The sequence below is a fragment of the Synchiropus splendidus genome, chromosome 17 (genome assembly GCF_027744825.2).
Source record: "Synchiropus splendidus isolate RoL2022-P1 chromosome 17, RoL_Sspl_1.0, whole genome shotgun sequence".
Taxonomy (NCBI): domain Eukaryota; kingdom Metazoa; phylum Chordata; class Actinopteri; order Syngnathiformes; family Callionymidae; genus Synchiropus; species Synchiropus splendidus.
In genome coordinates this window covers 13,149,244-13,171,997 of record NC_071350.1, presented here as the reverse complement: position 1 = coordinate 13,171,997, position 22,754 = coordinate 13,149,244, and the positions used below count along the sequence as shown (strand labels likewise).

Here is a 22,754-nt window from a genome sequence, read left to right as displayed (position 1 = left end):
ATTGTGATGATGAAGATGATAGTAACATACATAGAGAAATACTCGTTGGGGATCCTCGTTGACCACGCCATTAAAGCTGATTCCGATTAATATGAGTGTTACCAGTACTGGAGTACTTGGTGTCCTTTTTGTAAATTATTGACTTTGTTTATGTTGAGTGTCACAGAACGAAACCTGGTTATTTTAAATTGGTTTGCCCTATAGAGGGACGTCTCCGGTGCTGACGGGTTCTGAAGCGTGGTGCTTAATGTAGTTGTACTTGTTGTTGTAGTAAAAGTACTGGATGATGTCGCACGCGCACCGGGCGAGCTTGACTTAGTAGTAACGAGATAATATTTGTCTTCTTTCTGTGCAAACATGGCGCTGCAGTCAGGTGACCGTCCAGTCCAGCTCGCTGTCAACTAGAGACGGGAGGAAGTTTGAACAGGACAGAAGTCAGAGCCGTGAAGAATAATGGCAAAATCATGCTAAAAGTTGTCGTGGTGTGTCGCTGTTATACTTGTTATACGACGGCCGTGAGATTTGCGCCATCCATAAGACAATCGTCGGACGCGAGCTATTCGTGATAAAAACAAATTGTAAAGTCCACAGCGCTCTCTAACGGTCACTTGTAAAACTGCGTCACACTGTCTGATCACCTGTTCAGGTTGGGAAGTTTATCAACTCCGATTTCAGAACAACTACATTGAACTCCTAAACTGTCGAAACACAAAGAGATGGTTTTTTTTTACTTTCCACCTTCCAGACTGTGGTCGCGCGTGCGCTCTGGACTGTGGGTGGCGCTCTTTACCAACAGTCGTTCTGAACTCGGAGGGAGTTTTTGAGTTTTGACTGGAGACTGTTTAAATCTGACCCGTAGAGAACTGAAACCGTCACGCTGTTTTATTTTTAACTTGCGATCGTATGCATGAACCTTTAATAATTTTGCATTCAAAACAAAAACATGTCGGCTCTTTCGTCACTTCCTGTTTCTACCTGGAGACCGGTGCTGTGGTGTGTTCATGTACAGTGGCGGAAACCTAGAAACCTTATTTGTGATGATGATCGTACGACAGACAACCACGAACTCGTTTCTACTCACGATCAAACAACATATATTTTTTTAAATATATATAATTAGAATTCACATTTTGCAAAAAAAAAAAAACTTTTAATACATCACTATGCAAATAGTTGTTGAATGAGAATCCAGTGGCAAAATACTGAACACTTGAATTTGAATGAAATTGATTTTCACAACATTTCGACACAACAGTAAACACGCGTCACGTGAAAGTGGTCAGTAAAATATTTTTAAAACGCTTTAACGTACATCCAGTTGGCTGCCATTTATCTATTGTTGGCCATGACTGGTTGATTTACTTATTGATTCATTCGTTAAAAATGGGCGAGCGGAACGATTATGCAAAATTCCCATCAGTGCTTGAACGCCTCACTGTTTCCCTCCTCTTTCTCGTCAGATACAAACACGTTGCCCAGACACACGCCGACTCTCTCGCGGCGGCAGCGGTGGTGGTCCCGAGGGTCCAGGTCACGCTCGTCTAGTCTCGGATCAATCGCATGTTTGGCTGGTTCCGATGGTTCTGCTGCGACACCTGTCCATCGCCCTGACCGCCGCCGTGACTGCCTTCGGCACCGCGCTCTTCATCGCCTTCAACTGTTTCTACCGGAGAAGAGTATGGACTCCACACAGACGGTACCGACCCGTCCAGGAGGTTAGAGCCCGACTCATGCGACCATGACCCTCACATCTCTTCCGTTGTTATTTAAAAGTGATCATGAATGTCTAATAACGTAAAAGAGAGACGACGATTTTAGCGATACGGTGCGAGATGGGTTTGTTTTTTTTTATTGGAGAAACAGTTACTGAGAGGCTGCGACATGCGAGATAACGAGATGTTGAAGGACTGTTATGAAGTCTGGTGAGGACGACGGAGAAGAGTGAGCGTGTGTTAGTTTAACATTCATGAGGATAAAGATGGTGAACATGAGGATGATAGTGGTGCAATGCTTTGAACTGTTCTGGTTCTACAGATCAGTGAGTCACATTAGGATGAAAAAAGAGCTGAGCCAGAAGGCAACCGTGTCTGTTTGGGTTAGAGTTACGGCCTCTGCTGATGTGATGTGTGTTGATCGAGTCACCTAGTGAAAGATACTAGTTCGGCTGCGGAATGAATTCCTTTGAAGAAGCAGCCAATGTTTGCACTTCATCCTCAGGAGAGAGGGAGTGAGTCAGCATCTACAGCTCCTTAGATCCCGCTGCCGATGAGTCACCCCAACACTTCAGCTTTGATGTTTGAGGCTGAGTAATGAACCTTCTCTCGCTGCATGTGTGTTGTGTCCGTGCAGGAGGAGGAGGAGCGAGGGACGCGGCAGGTTCTGGTCCTGGGTCTGGATGGTGCGGGGAAGAGCAGCATCCTCCAGGGTCTGGCACCTGGGGGTCAGACGGGCAATAGGGGACGCTGTCGACCCACCCGAGGCTTCAACTTCATGAGTCTGAGCAGCCCCGTGTGTCAGCTGGACTTCCTGGAGAGTAAGAAGCTTCTCTGTCTGAGACCTGAATCCAGACGGTTCTGGTCAAGTCAGCGTCATCTCAAACAAGAACCAGAGCTAACTCTAGATGTCTTCTTGTTTGTTCTCTGCTGTTTCTCCGTACAGTCGGTGGCGGAGAAGATCTGCGGCGGTTCTGGTCCGACTACCTGAGAAAGACTCACATTCTGGTCTACGTGGTCGACTCAGCCGACAGAAGTCGATTCTCGCTGGCCAGGAGCGAACTCCATCGCCTCCTGGAGGCGGAGTCACGACTGCCGGTGGTCATCCTTGGCAGCAAACAGGTAAATGACACATTGCTTGATGGTCGATCCAGTGACACCTAGTGGTGAGACAATGGATTGACTCAGCTCTTAACGTCCTTCATTCTTTGGTCATTGTCCACAGTCGCGAACAAAGTGATAACGTAAAAAAAAATATTTGTGTTAATGTCTAGTGTATGTGTGTTGAAATTATGCAACATAATTTATAAAATGGTACATGGTATGAATAATAAAGTACTTGGGTCAATGTTTAAATCTGACTACTGTGATGCATGTAAATGTTTATGTGAAGACTGAAGTGATCTGGTGTGTTGTGTACGTGTGAGTGAAACTCAATATGTGACCTGATCAACACAGTCCGAGCTGATGAGGGTCAAAGTTCGGCGCAGAAGGAAGTGTGCAAAGGTGAACTGTGACCTCCACTGGGCCTGATGTTCTTGAGACTGCACGGGTTTTGTCATAAAGCATGGCATCTCTCCTCCCTGAACGTTCTTCCCTCCCTTGTCAGGACAAACCCGGCGCCGTCAGCGTGTCGGAGCTTCACCACATCTTGTCTCTGGACTTGGTGACGGACGACAGGAAGTTGTTCCTCCTGTCCGCTGAGTTCAGCTCTGATGGAACACTGAAGAACTCAGCCCCATGTTTGCAGACCTTCCAGGAGCTTCTGTTGCAGCTAGTCTGACTGGGACTTGAGCACAGAGACCGACTGACCTCTGGATATTTTGGAGAGAATCACCAGAATACTCCAAAACCTCCTCATTGTAGCTCCATGTCTGTGATGTGTGTGGTTTATTTATGTGTTTTTACTCTCTGAAGTGTGTTTGTCAGAAGTTTACACAATGAATTACGGTCCTGATGGATTCTTGGTGATGACTGATTCTTTGATATGAAACATCCAACCAAAACATGTGCCAGATGAATTTTTGTGGACTCATGGCTGACTGGAGATGTTTGGGACTGTTCTCATGTATTTGTTTTATTAAAAAGTTTTGTTCATATGTTTTGAAATGAAACTGGAGTTTGTTTTTTTTTTACATCTTCAATACATCCACCAGTGTCTATCACTGTAGCTTCCGACATCCCAACTCTTGTGGAGGTCAAGAACTAGAATCAAATAATGAGGGCTTTCCAGACAGTCAACCTCCACAGAGAACACATGAAGGAAGACGCTCCCTGATGCGCAAGAGTCATGTCCATGATGGCAAAGACGCTGAAGCAGGAGGAAACCAAGACAACCTCCCTGTTTCACTCATTCTCCTGGCAATGCAGTTTGATGCAAAACTCAGTGATTCTCAAACTGTTGAAACCGCTGAACTGTGTGCTGAAGATGTAGTCTCAACTATGAAGAGCTACCCACCAACATCAGGTCTGCTCAACAAAAAGCTTAATCTCATGTTGAAGAAAGCACCTCTAACAATGTGTTTCACCTTTGTTTACTGCCGGCGTGTGCGTTTGTCAGCTCACACTATCAACACAGGACGTGGAAAAAGGTGCCTCGCGGTCACTCTGACGTTCATGACTTATCACTGAAGCATTTTTATGAGCCGGAAGAGTCCAGAAAAACACCTGTAATCAGCTCGAGGGCGTGAGTTATCACAAGCTCCTGAATGAAAATGGAAACCTATTGTCAAAGACCACGTGACTCCAAAACTAAAATCCTGCTGCCTCATTTCATCACTATACAGGTACGTCCCATGACGAGTTTAAAGTGTCGAGTTATGAAATGTTGAATAATGAAACCCATTAAACTGCAATGAGACAACGAAGGTCAAAATGATGACCACTCATGAAGAAGATTGTTGTCGACTGGACTTCCCTTCTCGAGGTCTCTTGAGCAACAGCGGATCTCTGGGCTGTTCAATGATCGACAGCATTGGAGAGACTTCTCATGCAAAAGAAAACAAGAAACACACCAGTCACAAACAGGAAGTTCAGCAGTTGACCTACTTTCTGCAGCATTTTGCGCCACACTGGCTTCTGTTCACACACAATAATAATCTATTCCAAACATAGCTACACTTGCCCTTCCTCCTAAAATGTCACACTTACAGAATCAGAATGTCACAGTAGACACTGATACTTCAAATAAATCTCATATTAATGTGGCTCTGCCTCAGACTCGAGACAACTCTTGAGTCTTTTCCTCCGAAGGTCTCCCCCGAGATGCACAGAGCCTTAAGAAAAACTCAAATTCATCAACAACTTGTCAGTCCAAATGTTTTTGGGCTCAGTGTTGGAACTCTGTCAACTCTCTTGGAGATTCACAATAAAGGATCCATGCTCCAGCAGAACACTCCTGTCACTAATGCATTAAATTGACTGAAACAGATGGAGACAGCAGACAGAAGCCACAGCCAGAGATAGGATCACAATAACTGAAGAAAAATCCCACTGACATGAAACAGACAACAGGAGCAGCATGCTCCATTTTCACAAGCAACCGGACAGGACAGAACAGCACTCACAAGCATCACCAACACTCATCTCCACATGTGATTTTCTCAGGGATTCTTTCAGGTCAAACACCTAGGTTGAAGAGTTGTGAGATGTTTTGAGCCACGACAATAATAAACCCTCTTCCGTGCAACTGTGAATGCACAGATGGAAAGAACGAGGCACCACGTAAAAGCAGCACTCGTGTATTCAAACACTCAACGGTTACAGGCAACATTAAAAACATGAAACAGATCATTCAGAAAAAGATCCAGATCCTGGTTGAGTTTAGTCTCAGTCTCGATTTCTGTACACAAGTCCAGGGACAGCTCCCGCTACTGGACCATCGGTTCCAGAGGAGCCAGGGAACTGACAAACGCTTCGTACTGATCCGGGTGGCAGTGAATGTAATCGTTAATCTTCCTCTTGATCTGTTTCGGTGTGTCCTGATAGTAGTTCTTTTCGTCTCGGGCCATGGCCTGCATGGGGAGCAACAGAGGCCATCTTATTTTTTAAATGTCATTTCATAAAGCGATGAGCATTCATGTCAACTGAGGACACTTATCTACAATAATATCATGAAAACAACTAAGTCAGTCATCTTCTTGTTTAGAGAAACCGTGCCAGCGGCCTGAAGCATGACATGGTCTTAAACAACGATGAAGTCAACTGGTGACGGCTCTGACCTTGTAGTTGTCCTTGTGATGGCGGATCATGTACTGAACATACTCGATCAGGTCGGCTGACAACGTCTTGGTGTTTTTGATCGGGCGATTGGCTTCTTCCTCCAGTTCTGCTCAGGAAAAAACAGTGTGGACTGTGACGACTGTTGGCCAAAATGTTGTAATGCAGATCTGATCGGTGTGACATTAGAGAAGAGTGAAAACAAACTCACGGGTGATGACGTATGGCTTCCTCACCACACGGACTCGCTTCTTGTCTGAAGCCTGAAACGAAGAAGAATAAATAACATTTTCTGCTGAAATCATTGACATTCCCTCCAGAGTCAACACAATTCAACACATGTATCACAGCTTAAGAGAGCAGAAGAAATATAAAAGAGAAGAACACAGCAACAAACAAGCTCACTGTGAAATATATGCGATAACATGTTCTCTGTTTGGATCTGAGGGATTAACACTTACCCCATCAATTTTGAAGGGAATACTGTGATTGGGGTCAAATGCCAGACCCATGTCTCGAAGATTACCAGCTGTCGACTTGTTGTTACTCCACGCATTTCGTATCTGTGCACTGGAGGAGTGACACAACGAAAAAGTAAATAACAGTATTAAGAAACGTTCACACAAAACACATTTTAACGTGGAACATTTTCACGATTGAAGTCTTCGTTCACAAATGGACAGCCATGAACTCAAAATATTTACTATTATTCGGATATTCACGTCATACTGACGTTCTGCGCAGCCACCGCAGTAAACACAGTCGGTGAGATGTCTAATCGAGTGAATAAGAGAACTGCCGTCCCACAGCTATAGACAGTCGACACTTGTTTGAGGTTTAGCTTTACACGCTAACACTCTGCCTCTCACGCACCTCTCTATCCTCGGGTTGTTTTTCTTCTTTAACTTCCTCTTCAACTTCTTCCTGTCTCTGTTGTAATCGAACTTTTTCCTCTGTGCTCCTCGCTTTGTTTTCGGCATGGTAATGTTCTGTTATACTTCGTTTTGAATGGTAAAGTTTTGTTTTTTTTCTGGCCCGTGATCACAACGTGCAGATGAAGGGCTCCGTTGTTCCGGTCATGTGACTAAATACCACGCCCCTTCTTTTCCGGCAAGTAAGAATAGCCAAAAAGGTACAAAAACGCGACTTCGAAAAGTTGAATTAAGCGTCAGAATGGAAATAATTATTAAACAATTATTCCCACGTTGTCTAAATTTAGGAAGGGTCAGAAACATTTGTTAGACACGGCAATCCAGTTTAACAAATTTATAACCAACGCTTTTGAATAAAAAAGGTGTTTAAATGTTTCATCAATGATCAACATTACAGCAAACAGTGCAGCTACCAAGTGATGCAAGAGGACGTCGTGACGTCAGAGGCGTGTTTGCTGATCTTAACCTGTAGATGTCAGCGTAACCCATTAATTTGAACAGCATTTTTGAACTATTTAGTGTCTATTAATGTGTAGATTTTTACTTTGGAAAAACAATGTAGTGGTTATCCCCCCCCCACTTTGGAGTTGAGGTCAACAGGCCACCAGAATGAGAAAAATAATATATGAAAGCTCAATGTCATTAATGAACATGAAACTGATCAATTAACAGTAATTAATTATCTGGAAAATAGACTACATTCAATAAACTGATCATATAGCTCAACCACAGGTTTGTCACTATGTAACAGAATGTTGATGTTAGACTAGGTCAGATTCCTTTTATTCTTTCCTCAATAGGGAAAGTTTGCTTGTCGAAGATCTGTAGTCTTCTTTGTCCATTTATTTAAAGGATAGCAAAGTCAAGGCAAAGATACAGGTCACACAGCGAACGCAATGTATATTCACACAACACAATATCAGTCGCTCTTCGAATGATAGAAGGCTACTTTTAGCAGAAAGTATCTATGTGGCGTTTGTGTTAAAACACATCATTTGTAACCCTGCAGCAGAAGACACGCTCTGGGTTTTCATAAACATATGCTCACTTGCATTGAATAACCACCTGTCTGAATCATGGTTTTTGGAAGTTTTTTGGGAGGCAAATCAAAACCAGGAATATGATGTTTCATGATAAAACAACTAACCGAGATGGCAGTCATTTATTGCTCATGTAAAGCAACTTTATTAGCCAGCATTTAATGTAAACTATCTATGTAATGTATCTATGTATGTAAAATGCATAAAAAGTACATTTATTGAATTCAATTAAAAAATATAATTATTTTCAATATTATAATCAAATGAAATCGTCTATTTTCATTTGCTTGTTTTATATATATATATATAGTTTACATTAAATATCTATCTATACATATATGTAAAATGAATCACAATATTTTTGAATCAAATATGAATTCAATAAATGTAGTGTACTTTTTAAAAGACATTTATTTTCAATCATTTTTTAAGATGATTACCAGGTTTATCTCTGATCCAGAGCTGGGGTTGTCCTGCTCCTCCTTCACAGCCAACACCAGGGCGGAAGGAGAGAGAGGGGGAGGAGGAGGAGGGCTGCGACGATCGCTGGACGGGACTCCGCCGAAGCCGAAACGTTGGCTCGCATGTTCCCCTGACAGGATGAGGTGGTCGGTGCTTTAGGGATACGCTAAGATCGGACCCTTCAGGGGGAGGAGGAGCTCGGACCAGTGTTGTTGAAGCCAGGAGAGAGCAGACATGGAGCTGGAGAACATCGTGGCGAACACGGTGCTGCTGAAAGCTCGGGAAGGTAAGGATGGAGACGACCGCTCTCTTTCCGCGGCGCGTGGAAGTCTGGAGGTCGCGTAACATCCAACACAAAGTTCTTCAAAGTCTGGTTCTAGAAAAGTACCGGGGAACAATCGATCTGACATTTCCGTCCTTCAGGACCAATATCAGTTCACGTTTCGGTTGAGTCAGATGCACAAATATCCGAGATAATAGAAGGTGTTATTGTTTCCAGTTACCAAATGTAACGCTTTAAATGGAAGAAACGCACAAGAGGAAGTGCATTGTTGCTAAAACACTTCAGTTTGGCACATGAGCGCGAAGAGTGACAGTCCGGAAGAGGTCGAGTGTGAGGTTTCCCTCTTGATGTTGCAGCATCTGCCAGCATTTGCGAAACAGGATGTTGATGCACAGCTCAACTCTTCTCCACTCTGACATTCAGTGACAAACCAACGGCCGCCATGTGGCGTGTTGCACGGCTGTCATGACGGCGCACAGATGTCGACTTTGTTTTGAGACGGCAGCCAACTCTGGCAGTTGTTGTGGTTCTGAGGTGGTCACACAAGAGATGCGGTGAACATAATCCTGATGCCATCTGCAGCGACGCACAAGATGATGAGTGTCATCCCTCGCTGCGAGATTATCTGCTCAATTCGGTTCAGCCGCCATCATTCTAGATGGCTGACCCCATCTGTTCGGTGAAGGTGTCACTGAGCACGGCACCGCGTGAGCTCTTCTTCTTCTCAAGTCCTCATCTGCTGTCTGGCGGGGCAGGCAACAGTTGAGACCCCGATCACATCAGCTCATGACCGCGTTCGCTCTTCAGTCTTCAGGGCAGCTGGTGATGACCTCACTAGGTGCCGAACCGTGAACTTCCTCCTTCATACTCAGTTGGGCAGAAGTAATACAAGATGGGAAAGGTCAAACTTATCTGCTCCTTCAGGAGCAAGATGCTCAGGAATGTTCAATTTTGAAGAGGCGGTGATCGACTCTGAGTCCCTGGTGGACGACTGAGTTGCACCTCTGACAGTGAAACATTTGTTAATACGCAAATCCACGTCAGATTTTCATTCAGCTTTGACACGATTTACATGTCGTGTTACGTCTGGAGTCACTTGGATTTCTGACTGATGCTCAAAGTGATGTGGCGGGAAACTTAAATGTGATTGGGAGGAGAAATAAAAACAGTATATAGAAGAAAGATTCCTCCTGTAGCAGTGGAGGGAGAACTGGTCTGCAGCAGTGATGCTCTCGCTGCCTGAAGAACACGTCTTGTTCTGAGGTGTCTCTGTGGTCTCACTCCACCTTCCTGCCAAACGGTTTCTTCACGCTGCCGGCGTCAGGAAAATAGCACAAATCTGAGTTTCATATTTCTTTGTGTGGCTGTTGTTACAGGTGGTCTGACGCAAACCTTTGCTGTCAGTTCAGCTTGTCGTCTCTGCTGCTCTCATAGTGAGAAGACACAGCACATTTCAGTCATACCTGTCAAACTGTTTTTACAGCTTAGTGTTACAAGGATTAGGCAACACCTCAGATTTGGGAAACAAATGAATGATTATTTACTGTTAATATTCAGTAATGGTAGTGAATATGGAGTGAATTTTTCAAGGTAAAATAGAGTGATTAATTCCAGGCTAACATACAAATGAATAAGTAAATTTATGATATTATATCTTCCCAAATTTTCCACATATTTTCTAGACAAATGTGACATGATGTAGGGGATGAGGTGGAAACTGGTGTAGCTGGCTTGTAGTGGCTGAGGAGGGTGTTTGATTTCATGTTAGTATGACGTCCACTGACAAACTAATATTTTTTTTAAATAAACATTCACAGCCTTGAGGTGCACCCAGTCCTCAACTATGATCGACTTTCACTGAATACGGCCGGTTCAGGGTGTTCAGGTCTAACAGAGCTAACGGCAACACGTGATATCTCACTTCAAAACTGTATTGACACTTTTTGACTTTTGCTTCGTTGTTTAAAAGTTGGCTCAAAACTAAAAGCAGAGCCAAACAAATGCACTCCAACATGTGAAGAGAGAAAGAAATTTGTAGTTATGATCCAAGTTGAGGCACAGAATGTAAGATTTGTCTGTAAATTCCTCAAACTACAATGAAATTTGACGTAGGTTGTCAGAAACTTGCAAGTTGCATCTGAAAAACACGTGAGATTGCGATGAAACGGAAACGCTTATTCAAAATAAATGAATAATCCTGGTATATTTTGGCATATTGCCCTCCACTTTCTGTACAAATACATTTTCTCCAAATTCTTTCTGGCTGAGGTTCCTGTTGAGGTGTGCTTCAGGATTTGTGCCACGGTTTAATAAAGGCTGAAAAACACTGGGCTCGGGACACGGGGCTCCTGTACCACTGTGGCGCCGACATGTGATGCCACATCCAATGTTATTGACTATGAAGTGAGTCTTTGGCCCCGGTGCGATCCTATATAGGCGACCGGTCGCTCCGCTCGTGTGCAGCCAGCATAGTGGCTCTATTGTTGACATGACATCACTCATTAAACTAGTGTAAAGTCCCATACAGCCCACATGTGCTATGTTTAACCACACAAGGCTTCTGACTGTCTAAGTCATGTGGACGTGGAGCTAATCGTGGCCATCAGTCACACATCGAGTAGAAGACGATATATGTTGCTGATTATCTTCAAGGTTCAGTCTGGTGAGCCACCACCATCCACTGTCTTAGCTGAGTGGAGCAGAAACAGGAAAGGGAGGTGAAGAAGACCAGACCGCAGCGAGACTCGGAGTGTCAGACTCAGTCTCTTATCAGACTCTCACTTTTCGATGCATGTGGCAATCACTGCTGCGCTGCTCTGACTCAGACTTTGTTCTCAGAATTTTGTGAGTGTGGAGGAACGAAATGAGTCAAACCCGAATGCAAGGTTGAAAAAAGTCGAACTTCCTCAGATTGAAACAATAAATCAAACTTCCTGGAGACGATAACAACAGATGAATCGTATTCTGGTCCAGCTACGTGCAAGATAGCTCAAGTTTGGAGACAACGTTAGGGAGATAGTTTGGACTTGTAGAGAGGAGAGACAGTGTTGGACCAAGAATGTTGGAGATAGAAGAAGAGGAACCAATGACATTAATGGATGTGTGAATGAAGGCATGGGGAGGGTGTGACTAGGAGGAAGATCAAGCTAGTTGGACTTGCTGTTGCAAACCTTGCAGGGAAATCCCAGAAGAATGAGGAAAAAAAAACATTTTGTGGAGATAAATATTTGTTGAAAGCTCAAACTGAGAGGATAGATCTCCAGACTGTGAGGTGCTGATCCCTATCCTTCTTATTTATGACTGAGGGTTTGTGGTTTCGCCTGCTGATGCTACTGTGCATGTGAGGACTGTGAAAAGAGTGACGCAGTCGCGTGGCAGCGTCGCTCGGCACACGTGTGAGTTGTCCATTTCCAAAACAAAGAGCTGTTTTACATGTTTTGAGATTCATTTCTTCTTTGTGAACATTTGCATTTCAAATCTCAAGCCGGGCAATAACAAGGAGGCGCTGCAAGATTCTTAACCTGCAGTCAGTGGAGAGATGAGAAAAGAGACAATGCATTATGGTGTGGATGGATGGATGGATGGATGGATGGATGGATGATGCATGCATGGATGGATGGATGGATGATGCATGCATGGATGGATGGATGGATGATGCATGCATGGATGGATGGATGGATGGGTGATAATAGATAGATAGCTAGATAGATAGATAGATAGATAGATAGATAGATAGATAGATAGATAGATAGATAGATAGATAGATAGATAGATAGATAGATAGATAGATAGATAGATAGATAGATAGATAGATAGATAGATGGATGGATGGATGGCTGGATGGATGGACGGACGGACGGACGGACGGACAGACAGACAGACAGACAGACAGATAGATAGATAGATAGATGATATCTTAACTTGAAACCTTGTTGTTTCTCACAGGTGGAGGAGGCAACAGGAAGGGAAAGAGCAAGAAGTGGAAGCAGATGCTGCAGTTTCCTCACATCAGTGCGTGTGAAGACTTGCGACGGGACACAGGTGAGCAAGACATCACTTCCTCTATTCCTCCCTAGGAACAAATTCCAGCAGGAATAAAATTCAAATCCTACTTAAATTTGAACTCAAAATCTGAAGCAAGCACAACAATGTGTTGCAACGTAGAGTCGACAGCAGCTGTTGGGGAAACTCCCAACTGGCCTGCAAGCTCCTCATCCAAGCGCGTGACCACTCTGTGGTTAGCTGTCATGATGGCTGCACCTCTCAAGAGTACTGGACATAGAGTGTCTGCAGAAACTTAGTCCATTTTAGTTCTGGAATCAGTCCAAATCTGAATGTCAAATCTGTTCTTTTTTAGCCGATACAGGTGACTGTTGCTCCAAACAAACAACATCGGAATGCAAAACAAAATCGTTGAACACTGAAGTCCAGGATTCCCAGTTGGCCTTCTTAAAACCAAATCTGGTTCTGAGAAGCCGTGAGACATGGGTGTCATACTCCTCCAGACATTTGACCCTTTCTGCAAAGGTCCACCCAAACGGAAGTGGACACAATGATGATTCTGTCTGCTGCAGTCAGACAAGGTTAGCCAGATAAAAGTGTTGTGTTATGCAACCCAGGACCCGGATTCTCCCCAAAGCATCCGTGAGCACACACAAGTCAGAGTGCACAAAGATGTTTTTCTGGGCTGCGACTGAAACCTTGAATGAACAACAACAAGCAGGCTTCTGATCTCTGGTCGACTCCTTATGAACTATCACCCAGAAGTCGGTTTACTTGGAAGAGCTGAAATTAAAAGCCCCTGTGTGCCGATGTCACACAGGCCACTTGTTATGTTTGTTTTGTATCTATAGTGAAGTGAGGTGCAATATTTACCTTGAATTATTTCTTTCAATTTTCAATGCATTTTTTAAGAGGCCGAAAGACATGAATTCAGAAGAGGTTCCAGTATACCCCTGACCTGGTTCTGGTTTTTCATACCACCCTGCTGATGTGTGCCGCTTCTCGGATTCGACTGATAAAAGAAAGCCATTTTTTGTTGCTACTGAGTAACAATCTCTGTGATCGATGGAGGGCAGATATAAGCCGCTCATCTGCGTCTTACTGTGAAGACGGTTCTCAGGAAACAGACCGCTACTTCCGTGTTCTCGCCTTCCTCATAACGTCACCGTCTTTCACAACCAACGGATCTTACGAAACAGCCTGGCCAAAACACTGAATCTAATCAGAGACAGAAAAAATTCCGACGCAATAGAAGTCGGGAAACTTGAAGGCTCCTATTGTGGTGAGCGGAGATGTGCCGCAGGATGGTGCGGGAAGTACTGGAAGGCGACTCGGGGAAAGAAATGTAACCTAAGAAAACTTAAGACGGAGAGTGAGGACTAGTTTGCTCATGATTTTTTGTTTGTTTTGATGGTCCAGGAATGTCAGAACAAGAACAGTTTTCACCCCAGCACTTGAGCAGCATAGGGGCCCCCAATGTTGGGGGTTTTGACCCTTTTTCACTGGGAGAACTTCTCCATCTGAGAAGCTGTGAGGTAGCACAAACTTCCTGTGAGATAACTGAGATCTAGATCAGTATTTATTCAGATCTGAATGCTTTGAACTTGTCGAGGGAACCTTCAGTAGACTGGACCTGTCGAGAGTAAACCAATGGTGCCGTGGATCTAAGCAAAAAGTGGGCTCTGTGTTCAAGAGTGAGGGACAGAGGGGCGTTTGTCTCCCTCATACATCATGTTCTCTACAGTGCCCTCGTCAGATCCATGAACATCACACCTCCTGAGAGCTATAGAGAAGATCCACTGGTCCACAACAGCGGAATTGGCAAGTTCCTGGAACTGGGGCATGTTCTGTTTCACGCCCGAGCAGCCGCGCAAGGACCGGCCACAAAGCCTCATGAGCTAACATGAAGCTAATTGTTACAGGCCGAGGCCCAGAGTCCTACACAACGACGCATGAATGATCTTCACTTGACGGTGGGATTTGGGGTTTTCAGAGGTCATATCAGGATCGTCCAAAGAAATAACAAAAGGCGTCAGAGGTAGAATTGGATGCACCAGAAGTAGTGCTATAAGAAGCAGTAGCTTCAATGGAAATGAACCTCAGGAATTGCTGTAGCAACAATCACCAGCCAGAATCTAAACTGCTGGTGCTGACGGTTAGAAGCTGCTGCTGGTTTCTGAGAGTCGTGTCCTCTTTGTCACATGTCTGACCGACATATGTGTTTCCGCAGAGAGAGACTACAGCAGCCTGTGTGAGCGACAGCCAATCGGACGTCTGCTCTTCAGACAGTTCTGTGAGACTCGACCAGAACTCAGACGTTGCGTGAAATTCCTGGATGCTGTGGTGAGACAAGTGTTTGTGTTCGCGTGAAACTCGCCATGTAAATACTGCTGCAAAGGCCAAACTAGTTATTATTAGGTTAGATTGCATTGCATTAGATGTCCTTTATTAGTCCTGCAGTGGGGAAATTCAACGTGTCACAGCAGCTTATGACAACAAAGACACTGGCACATGCCAAAGACATGAAAGATACACAACAACTATCAAAGAAATCCACAAAGCATCTGCAAGTATTAAAAAAAGTGACAAAAAAATAAATACCCACAATATATAAACGTATATCATGACGAAATAAATTCATGTATTTTTAAGTAAATAGATAATACATAGATGGATTAATATTAATAACATTATTAAATAATAATAATAATATAATAATAATACATTGTGTAAATAACCCCAACAGCCTGCTCCACCCTTTTTTGAAGCCAGCATCCATGTTTTCAGCCCGGTCCAGTTTGTTGCTACTGCTAATGTAAGTAATACTAGCTACAGTACTACGAGTCACAGGCCTGCAGTGCAAGGTTCTGGACTGGAGTGGAGGGCGTGGCTGAGTCAGAAGTCCTTGACTGAAGTTGAAGTTCTTGATCAGTAAAGTCAGTTGAGCGCAACAAGTTAAGTGGAGAGGGAGAACAGGTCTGTACTTGTGTGGAGTTCTGGTCTCACACACACACAAACCGCGCCGAACGTTGCAGAAATCCACTCTGCGTGCGTCCATGGTTCTGCATGAGGAACCACTGGGATCTTCATTATCTGCAGGCCGGAGTGAAGAGCAGGAAGTGAAGTTAATATTTGTTTAATGGACTCTGGGAACTGTTGACATTTGTGAGCTGAGGAGTTGAGGAAACTGCGTCAGTGCCTCCTCTCACACACACACACACAACTCCCACGTTGAATCCCTGATACACAAACACACACAGTAAGAACGAACGGATAGAAATGATAGTTCCGACAAGGTCATATGGTCCAGCTGAGATAATGAGCTCAAACAACAGGGAACCTTATCGTGGAGCAGATAAAAAGGCCTGTTTAATATCAATCTTAACATTATGACCACCTGTTTGTCCAGCTTACTGCATCAATCCTACATCACCACGCAACTGCCGCTCCACTCCTCAAATGTATTCTTTTATTGGTTGAGGAGGTTCAAGGATCGACCCCTGTGGGACTCCACTCCTGATGCTAATATTAGGGATGACGCACGCGACGCGTGTGCTTCATAACCGAGTAAATAAATCATCTTAAAAATCAATGGAGGTTTTTTTTTCCGCTCTTAAAGTTGATGAGGCTCCAGCCTGACTGCTGCTCTGGCTCTCGGCAATCAAGCCGTCCTCTTCTCAGCACCACTTCCTGCCTCCTCCTCCAAGAGGACGCAGATGGAGGAAGATGAGATTTCAACGTCTCACTGTCACTTATGTTCTGGCTGGAGAGAAGAGGGAGGAAGCACTTAGTTCTTCCAGAGGGAGGGAGGCGGGATGGTGTCTTCTGCTGATAGCTGAAGTCCTAGTGAGGTGGAGAGCTGAGGTGGAAGGTTTCACTTCCTGAAAAAGTTGAGATGCTGGGGCTGAGCTAAAGTTACTTTTGTCTGCAGTCAGATCTCAGTATGAATAGACTTTTAGATAAAGAAATCCACAAACACAAAGAGTCTCTCCTCGTCCCTGCTTCTGCTTCAGTTCCGTCCGAGTTTTTCTGGGAAGGATTCACAAGACGTGTGTTTATCTGTGTCTTTTCAGGCGGAATATGAGGTGACGCCGGACGAGAAGAGGAAAGACTGCGGTCAAGAACTGATCAACAAATTCTTCAATCCAACGGTAACGTCAGTAAATCCAAATTAAAGATTGAGGGCACAGTCACAACCCCACGTATTCCAAGAAAAAAAAAATCAATTGGATCTAAAACATGAAACATAGACCGTCGTACGTCTCATCTTCATCCCTCCCTCAGAAGGTGGAAATAAAAGCTTGTCAAAACAAAGATTCAAAATCTGATCTGACCTACTTTCAACTCTCCAGACTGTCAGAGAGTTTTGTCAGCGACGTGCCGCGACGTGTCTGAATCATCTCGGTTCAGGTTCATCCAGCTTCCCCGCCAGATGATTCACCTGGACTTTGTTTTCGTCCCACAGTCAGAAGATCACGTGCCTGAAGTGGAGGAGAATATGACCCAGCAGTGCTCGGAGCGGCTGCAGGAGGAGGCCTGCAAGGAGCTCTTCAACCACTGTACCAAGTAAGAGTTTCTGGAGGAGGAGCAGAAGTGGAGAAGCAGGCGGTTGTGGTGAAGTGGAGCTGTTCTTGCTAGCTGTCACACTGTGTCAGTTTTCTGAAATTCCTTCAGGATTTCAATCCTCCGCTTGACTCTCTTACTTTTTGTGGGAGACGATGATGATGATGACAATGATGCAGCTGTATTTGGAGTGGTGTTTTTCTACCTGAAAGGTGGCAACTGTAGCTCAGAGTGGGGAGATGCTACATGTTGTTGTAGAGAGGAGGAGTTGCAGAGCTAGAATCATGATGGATGAGGAACTTATCAGTCAGACAATGTCACACATTGAGATCTTCGAACATCTGAACAGGCTCTTGAACTGTTCTTCTCCTCAGATTGATCCACGACTACCTGAGTTTGGCGCCGTTCACTGACTACCTCGACAGCCAGTTCTTCAACAGATTCCTGCAGTGGAAGTGGCTGGAAAGGTGAATACCAACATGGCTGAAAAGTGTCTTCACATTCGTGTGTCATTGTCTTCCATACTTCCTGTAGTACAGTGGCCAGTGGCTGGGTCTGAGTGATAACCACTCTCCGTCTGTCATTGGAACTTTCTGGCTCACTCTGATAGTCATTTGGTGAATCATTGTGGTTTGACTTTTTTAAAACAAATTCAGTTTTTAACCTTTTGTCGAGCACCATCGAATCCACCACTGAAACACCAGAGCCGTTAGAATCATGTCGTCTTCGTGTACTGGATTTGAAAACACTCAGCAGCGGAGACGAAAACAAGATGACACAGCTGACGATCCTGATCCTCTCCGAGGTCCTCCAGGTTTGTTTGTCTGTCCTAGACGCAACATCTCAACATGAGCGTTGCCGATAAGGACGTCATGTTTCCTCCTCTTCATACAAGGCTGTGAAGCTTCTGTTTGATTGCGTCCACAAGTTTAGTTGGAACACTGAAAACAGAGACGTGAAGCCACAACACTGGAGCACACTGGATCCTTTCGCCTCAGTCTCCTCGAGCTGTTTACAGTTTCATTTCCAGGAACTCTGGAAGGTCACGGATCGTGAATTCCTCAAGTTCCCATCAGTGTCCGAGACACAATCCTCAGGGTCGCTGAATCCTCTCCAGTCGAGACGAGTCTTTGATCATGAGTCAGACGTCACATGAGCGGAAAGCCAAGGAGCGACTGCTGAAGTGCCGCGGAGCTGAATAGTCGTGGATTGTTTTATTCCAATTATAATAATGAACACAGTTCATGGATGAATGGACGTAAATAAAACATTAGTAAAGCACAAATAAACACTCATTGGAACCCACCAGTCCACAGGGCAGCTTCTCTGGTTGCCAAGCAACAGCAGCTGACGGACAAAAATCAGTCTTTTCATGGAGCTCTGAATCGTATCTGCCGCCATGATAGCACAACAGACGTGTGCGAGTCGCTCGCCAAAGGGACCTGCGAAGCCTGTGGCTCACACATCCCATTGTTGAAATACTGCAGGCGAATAAAACGTTGAATATGTTATGGAGTTTTATATGTAGGCGACCACTAGAGGGCCACCTGGCGTGCTTCAAACGTATGCACAAGCCCGAATATTCTCCTGAGAAATCCGATGACCTGATAAAAAGGGGGCACAAAGAACGCAACATCTTGCAACAGACACTCAAATATGAGACCAGTGGAGATATAAACTATCATTAAACGGGTCAAACAGACGGATGCAGCAACAGGACGTGATGTCAGCTAAGATGTAGGTTGGGGCTTGTAAGTGACGTGGGCATCTCAGCATCAGTAATCTTGATATCGACATCTCCGTATGATGTTTCGTGGAGCTCACAGGAAGTGCTGACTCAGACTCTTGCTTCATGAGAGGATGAGCGCGGCATGTTGGCTCTGCTTGCCTGTTTGAGATGGTTTTGCTATCATGCCTGAATGAATCGCCGTCAAACTTTTGAAATGAAAGAACTCTACTCATCAGTTTGTCGCCTGGAGGATGAAGCGAAGTCTTGCAGCAACCCCAGAGTTCTTGTCTGATGTGATGAAGGAGGAGACAGTGAAGTGTTTTTACTATCAAATTGAACTGCAATTACTCTCAGTAACTCATCGGTCTTAATATTTTCACTCATACATTTCATGTTATAACTCTTCAACATCATGTTTTAGTCCTCTGTCTTCATGTTTTGTTTTCACTCTGAAACGTTTTCACTTTCAAACTTTATTTTAACATAAAACTTCCGATTTGTACTCTATGATAGTTGATATTTCAACTCTCAAACGCCATGTTTCAACTCTGAAATCCTCATGTCTCAAACGTTGTTCTTTTCACTGACAGACATGTATCCACTCACTCACTACTTCCTCATCCCAGTCTTCCACTATCTGATGCCTCGATGCGACGTCAGACACACGATGTTAAACATGAAAAAGTGGTGTGCTGTGATTCAAGTTGTCCAATGTTTGTGTGTCCTACAGGCAACCAGTGACCAAGAGCACCTTCAGACAGTACAGAGTGTTAGGGAAAGGAGGCTTCGGTGAGGTGAGTATTATTGACACTAGGTTGGCGTTAATGACTTTGGGGGTCACTGAAGGTCAGGTGCTGGGTGTGGCTGGGATGAAGGCGTACTCCGTCGGCCCTTGGAGAGCTGCAGGTGCAGTGTGGTAAAGCTGTGATTGTGTCGCCGCAGGTGTGTGCATGTCAGGTGAGAGCCACGGGGAAGATGTACGCCTGCAAGAAGCTGGAGAAGAAGAGGATCAAGAAGAGGAGAGGAGAAGCCATGGCCCTGAATGAGAAGCAGATCCTGGAGAAGGTCAACAGCAGATTTGTGGTCAGTTCACCTCGACACAGCCACTTGTGTGTGTGTGTGTGTCACTGTGTAGAAGGCTGTTGTGTAAGTGGCTTCTTTGTGCCTGTTTTCATTTGGTGCTAACGCCATCTACTGGAGAAATGACAACATTATATACTTGAGTGTGGGTGTATTTTAGTGTTCGTCCACAAAGGAGGGTTGTTGGGGCACTCGGTCACCGTGACCTTTGACCCTACAGGTGAGTCTGGCCTATGCCTATGAGACTAAGGACGCCCTCTGTCTGGTGCTGACGCTCATGAATGGAGGCGACCTCAAGTTCCACATCTACCACATGGGTGAGGCGGGCTTCGACGAGCGGCGGGCGGTTTTCTATGCCGCAGAGATCTGCTGCGGCCTGGAGGACCTGCACCGCGAGCGCATCGTCTACAGGTGAGTGGACAAAGAAGCTCCTCCTCCTTCTTCTGTCTAACACTTGTGTCCTCCTTCAGGGACCTGAAACCTGAGAACATCCTGCTGGATGACCACGGTGAGTCCACACCTTCCTGGAGTCAGTTGTACCGCGTTGTCACCATTTGACTCGCCTGTGTTCCAGGTCACATCCGGATCTCAGACCTGGGACTGGCCCTCTACGTACAGGAGGGTCAGAGCATCAAGGGCCGGGTGGGAACCGTCGGGTACATGGGTGAGAGTCGCCCTCTACTGGATGATGTCTCTGCTGCCGCCGTCCTCACGATCTCCCTGTTGCTGCAGCTCCAGAGGTGGTGAAGAATGAGCGGTACACCTTCAGCCCGGACTGGTGGGCGCTGGGCTGCCTGATGTACGAGATGATCGAGGGCCAGTCGCCGTTCCAGCAGAGGAAGAAGAAGATCAAGAGGGAGGAGGTTGAGCGGCTGGTGAAGGAGGTGGAGGAAGAGTATTCCAGCAAGTTCTCAGATGAAGCCAAGTCCTTCTGCAAGATGGTGGGTGGTGGCCATGATCGAGATGGTCATATGTCGTCATATCAGCTGACCATCGTCCTGTTATTGTTGTTGTCCAGCTCCTTGCCAAAGATCCAGCCCAGCGACTTGGTTGCCTTGGAAACGGAGCGTCAGAGGTCAAAGAGCACCTCATCTTCCACTCCATCAACTTCAAACGTCTGGAGGCCGGAATGTTGCAGCCACCATTCGTGCCTGATGTGAGTTCTGCAGATGGGTACCTGGGGTAGAGTAGCAGAGAGGAGTACCCGGAGTAGAGAAGCAGAGAGGAGTTGCTGGTCAATTGTGAATGTCTCACATTGTGATGTGTCCTGATAGCCAGAAGAGGGCGCTCCCACCACATCACGGCGGAAGATCTTTCACAGAAATTCAGGACAAGATTATTCAAAATATAAAATAATTGCTTTGCTATTGGTCGAATTTTGCGGCCAATAACTATTGTGTGTTATTTTCCTCTTCAGTTTAAGCGACTCCAGAGGTTTGTGACGCGTTTAAATCGCTGCCTGATAGTCGTGATGTTCCAGAGCGATAGAAGGTGTTTTGGTGACCCCTGGTGGAAAGAGGTCATAAACGCTGTGTGTGTGTGTGTGTGTGTGTGTGTGTGCAGCCCCAGGCCATCTACTGCAAAGATGTACTGGACATCGAGCAGTTCTCGACGGTGAAAGGGGTCGAACTGGAGCCCAAGGACGAGTCGTTCTACAGCGACGTGTCGACGGGCTGCGTCTCCATCCCCTGGCAGAACGAGGCGAGTCAGCTGACCTGGTCAGAGCTCTGTGAACCCTCTTTCCTAACTGTGTGTTCGACCTCCAGATGATTGAGACGGAATGCTTCGCTGAGTTGAATGTTCTGCAGCCGGACGGCTCGGTTCCTCCTGACCTGGACTGGAGAGGTCAGCCGCCACCTCCGCCGCCCAAGTTAGGACTGCTGCAGCGGCTATTCGGCAGACAGGTGGGAGGAAACATCAGTCAATGGTTGTTTATGGCGTTGACGGTTGCTCTCTGACGCCCCCTACAGGAATGCTGCGGGAACTGCAGTGACAGCGACGACGAGCCGACACGACTTTGACGACACTTGTGCACATTTATACTTTGAAAAAGTGAGAGAGAACTCTAGGACACTGAACTCTCAAACTGTCGCTGGCTGTAAAAGTGCCTTGCTCAATGGAACTGTGATAACTACCGATGGTACTGCTGAGTCCAGGAAATTTGACCCCACAACCTCCAGATGCTTTCATTGTGAAATTTCTGGAGCAGAAGTTAAATATTTTATGTCAATTTCTTTTGTTTGGGACTCAAACTTGTTTTATTGTAAAACACTGAAATGTATTTATAGAGGTTGAAAACGAACAGCTAAATATAAAATAAGTCGCCCCTGAAAATATTTAAATTAAAAGAACAAGGCCTGAAAGTTGAAAAGAAAGACTTGATGGACTGGATCAAGTCGGAGGACGTCACACACATCTGTGGACTGGGTCACAACTCTGGTGAACCCGTTCTGGCCTTGAAGAGAAACTGCCGTTGCCATGGAGGAGAGGAACTAGCATCTGATGAATAAAGTTACCTCTGAGCACTGAGGAGTCCAGCCTTTCTTCATCCCTCAGGTTCCTCTTCACAGCTTCTCCTGCGCTGATGGACGGAGTCATGATGTGAAGGCTGATGTGGTTCGAGTTGCCTGGCTGTGGGGGGTAAAATATCATCGAGATATGAGTTTCAGTTTCTGTGTTCCAACTTGTTTTGTTGCTGGTTTTTGATAATAAAGTCAGGTATTTGGACAAAAA

At 45.2% G+C, this 22,754-nt stretch overlaps 3 protein-coding genes across 3 annotated transcripts; 2 read left to right on the top strand and 1 right to left on the bottom strand.

The window, feature by feature from the left end:
* Positions 1-1,451: 1,451 nt before the first annotated feature.
* On the top strand, positions 1,452-3,772 carry arl10 (ADP-ribosylation factor-like 10). Its single transcript, XM_053847285.1, has 4 exons — positions 1,452-1,715; positions 2,350-2,533; positions 2,659-2,834; positions 3,322-3,772. The coding sequence occupies exons 1-4, from the start codon at positions 1,578-1,580 to the stop codon at positions 3,493-3,495; spliced, it is 672 nt and encodes a 223-aa protein (XP_053703260.1). The 5' UTR covers positions 1,452-1,577; the 3' UTR covers positions 3,496-3,772.
* A 1,664-nt stretch (positions 3,773-5,436) lies between these two features.
* Positions 5,437-7,001, bottom strand: nop16 (NOP16 nucleolar protein homolog (yeast)). Its single transcript, XM_053847286.1, has 5 exons — positions 6,804-7,001; positions 6,392-6,500; positions 6,142-6,193; positions 5,933-6,039; positions 5,437-5,725 (listed from the first exon to the last, which is right to left on the bottom strand). Exons 1-5 carry the CDS (start codon positions 6,908-6,910, stop codon positions 5,582-5,584), a joined length of 519 nt encoding a protein of 172 aa, XP_053703261.1. The 5' UTR covers positions 6,911-7,001; the 3' UTR covers positions 5,437-5,581.
* A 1,431-nt stretch (positions 7,002-8,432) lies between these two features.
* Positions 8,433-22,743, top strand: grk6 (G protein-coupled receptor kinase 6). The gene is made up of 16 exons (XM_053846308.1): positions 8,433-8,650; positions 12,593-12,688; positions 14,880-14,992; positions 16,723-16,800; positions 17,115-17,215; positions 17,587-17,679; positions 19,672-19,735; positions 19,884-20,024; positions 20,242-20,432; positions 20,492-20,529; positions 20,596-20,685; positions 20,754-20,962; positions 21,040-21,177; positions 21,585-21,722; positions 21,788-21,925; positions 21,992-22,743. Exons 1-16 carry the CDS (start codon positions 8,599-8,601, stop codon positions 22,040-22,042), a joined length of 1,731 nt encoding a protein of 576 aa, XP_053702283.1. The 5' UTR covers positions 8,433-8,598; the 3' UTR covers positions 22,043-22,743.
* Positions 22,744-22,754: the final 11 nt, after the last annotated feature.

What these genes read in the sequence shown, in the direction of transcription:
- grk6 (XM_053846308.1), top strand. Translation starts at nt 8,599, where the DNA reads ATGGAGCTGGAGAACATCGTGGCGAACACGGTGCTGCTGAAAGCTCGG. An exon ending in CAGTGGAAGTGGCTGGAAAG is followed by an intron (nt 17,680 to 19,671) that starts GTGAATACCAAC and finishes TGTGTCCTACAG; the next exon opens with GCAACCAGTGACCAAGAGCA. An exon ending in AGCCACCATTCGTGCCTGAT is followed by an intron (nt 21,178 to 21,584) that starts GTGAGTTCTGCA and finishes GTGTGTGTGCAG; the next exon opens with CCCCAGGCCATCTACTGCAA.
- nop16 (XM_053847286.1), bottom strand. Translation starts at nt 6,910, where the DNA reads ATGCCGAAAACAAAGCGAGGAGCACAGAGGAAAAAGTTCGATTACAAC. An exon ending in TTCCCTTCAAAATTGATGGG is followed by an intron (nt 6,194 to 6,391) that starts GTAAGTGTTAAT and finishes TCTTCGTTTCAG; the next exon opens with GCTTCAGACAAGAAGCGAGT. An exon ending in GAAGCCATACGTCATCACCC is followed by an intron (nt 6,040 to 6,141) that starts GTGAGTTTGTTT and finishes TTTCCTGAGCAG; the next exon opens with AACTGGAGGAAGAAGCCAAT.
- arl10 (XM_053847285.1), top strand. Translation starts at nt 1,578, where the DNA reads ATGGTTCTGCTGCGACACCTGTCCATCGCCCTGACCGCCGCCGTGACT. An exon ending in GGTACCGACCCGTCCAGGAG is followed by an intron (nt 1,716 to 2,349) that starts GTTAGAGCCCGA and finishes GTGTCCGTGCAG; the next exon opens with GAGGAGGAGGAGCGAGGGAC. An exon ending in TCATCCTTGGCAGCAAACAG is followed by an intron (nt 2,835 to 3,321) that starts GTAAATGACACA and finishes CTCCCTTGTCAG; the next exon opens with GACAAACCCGGCGCCGTCAG.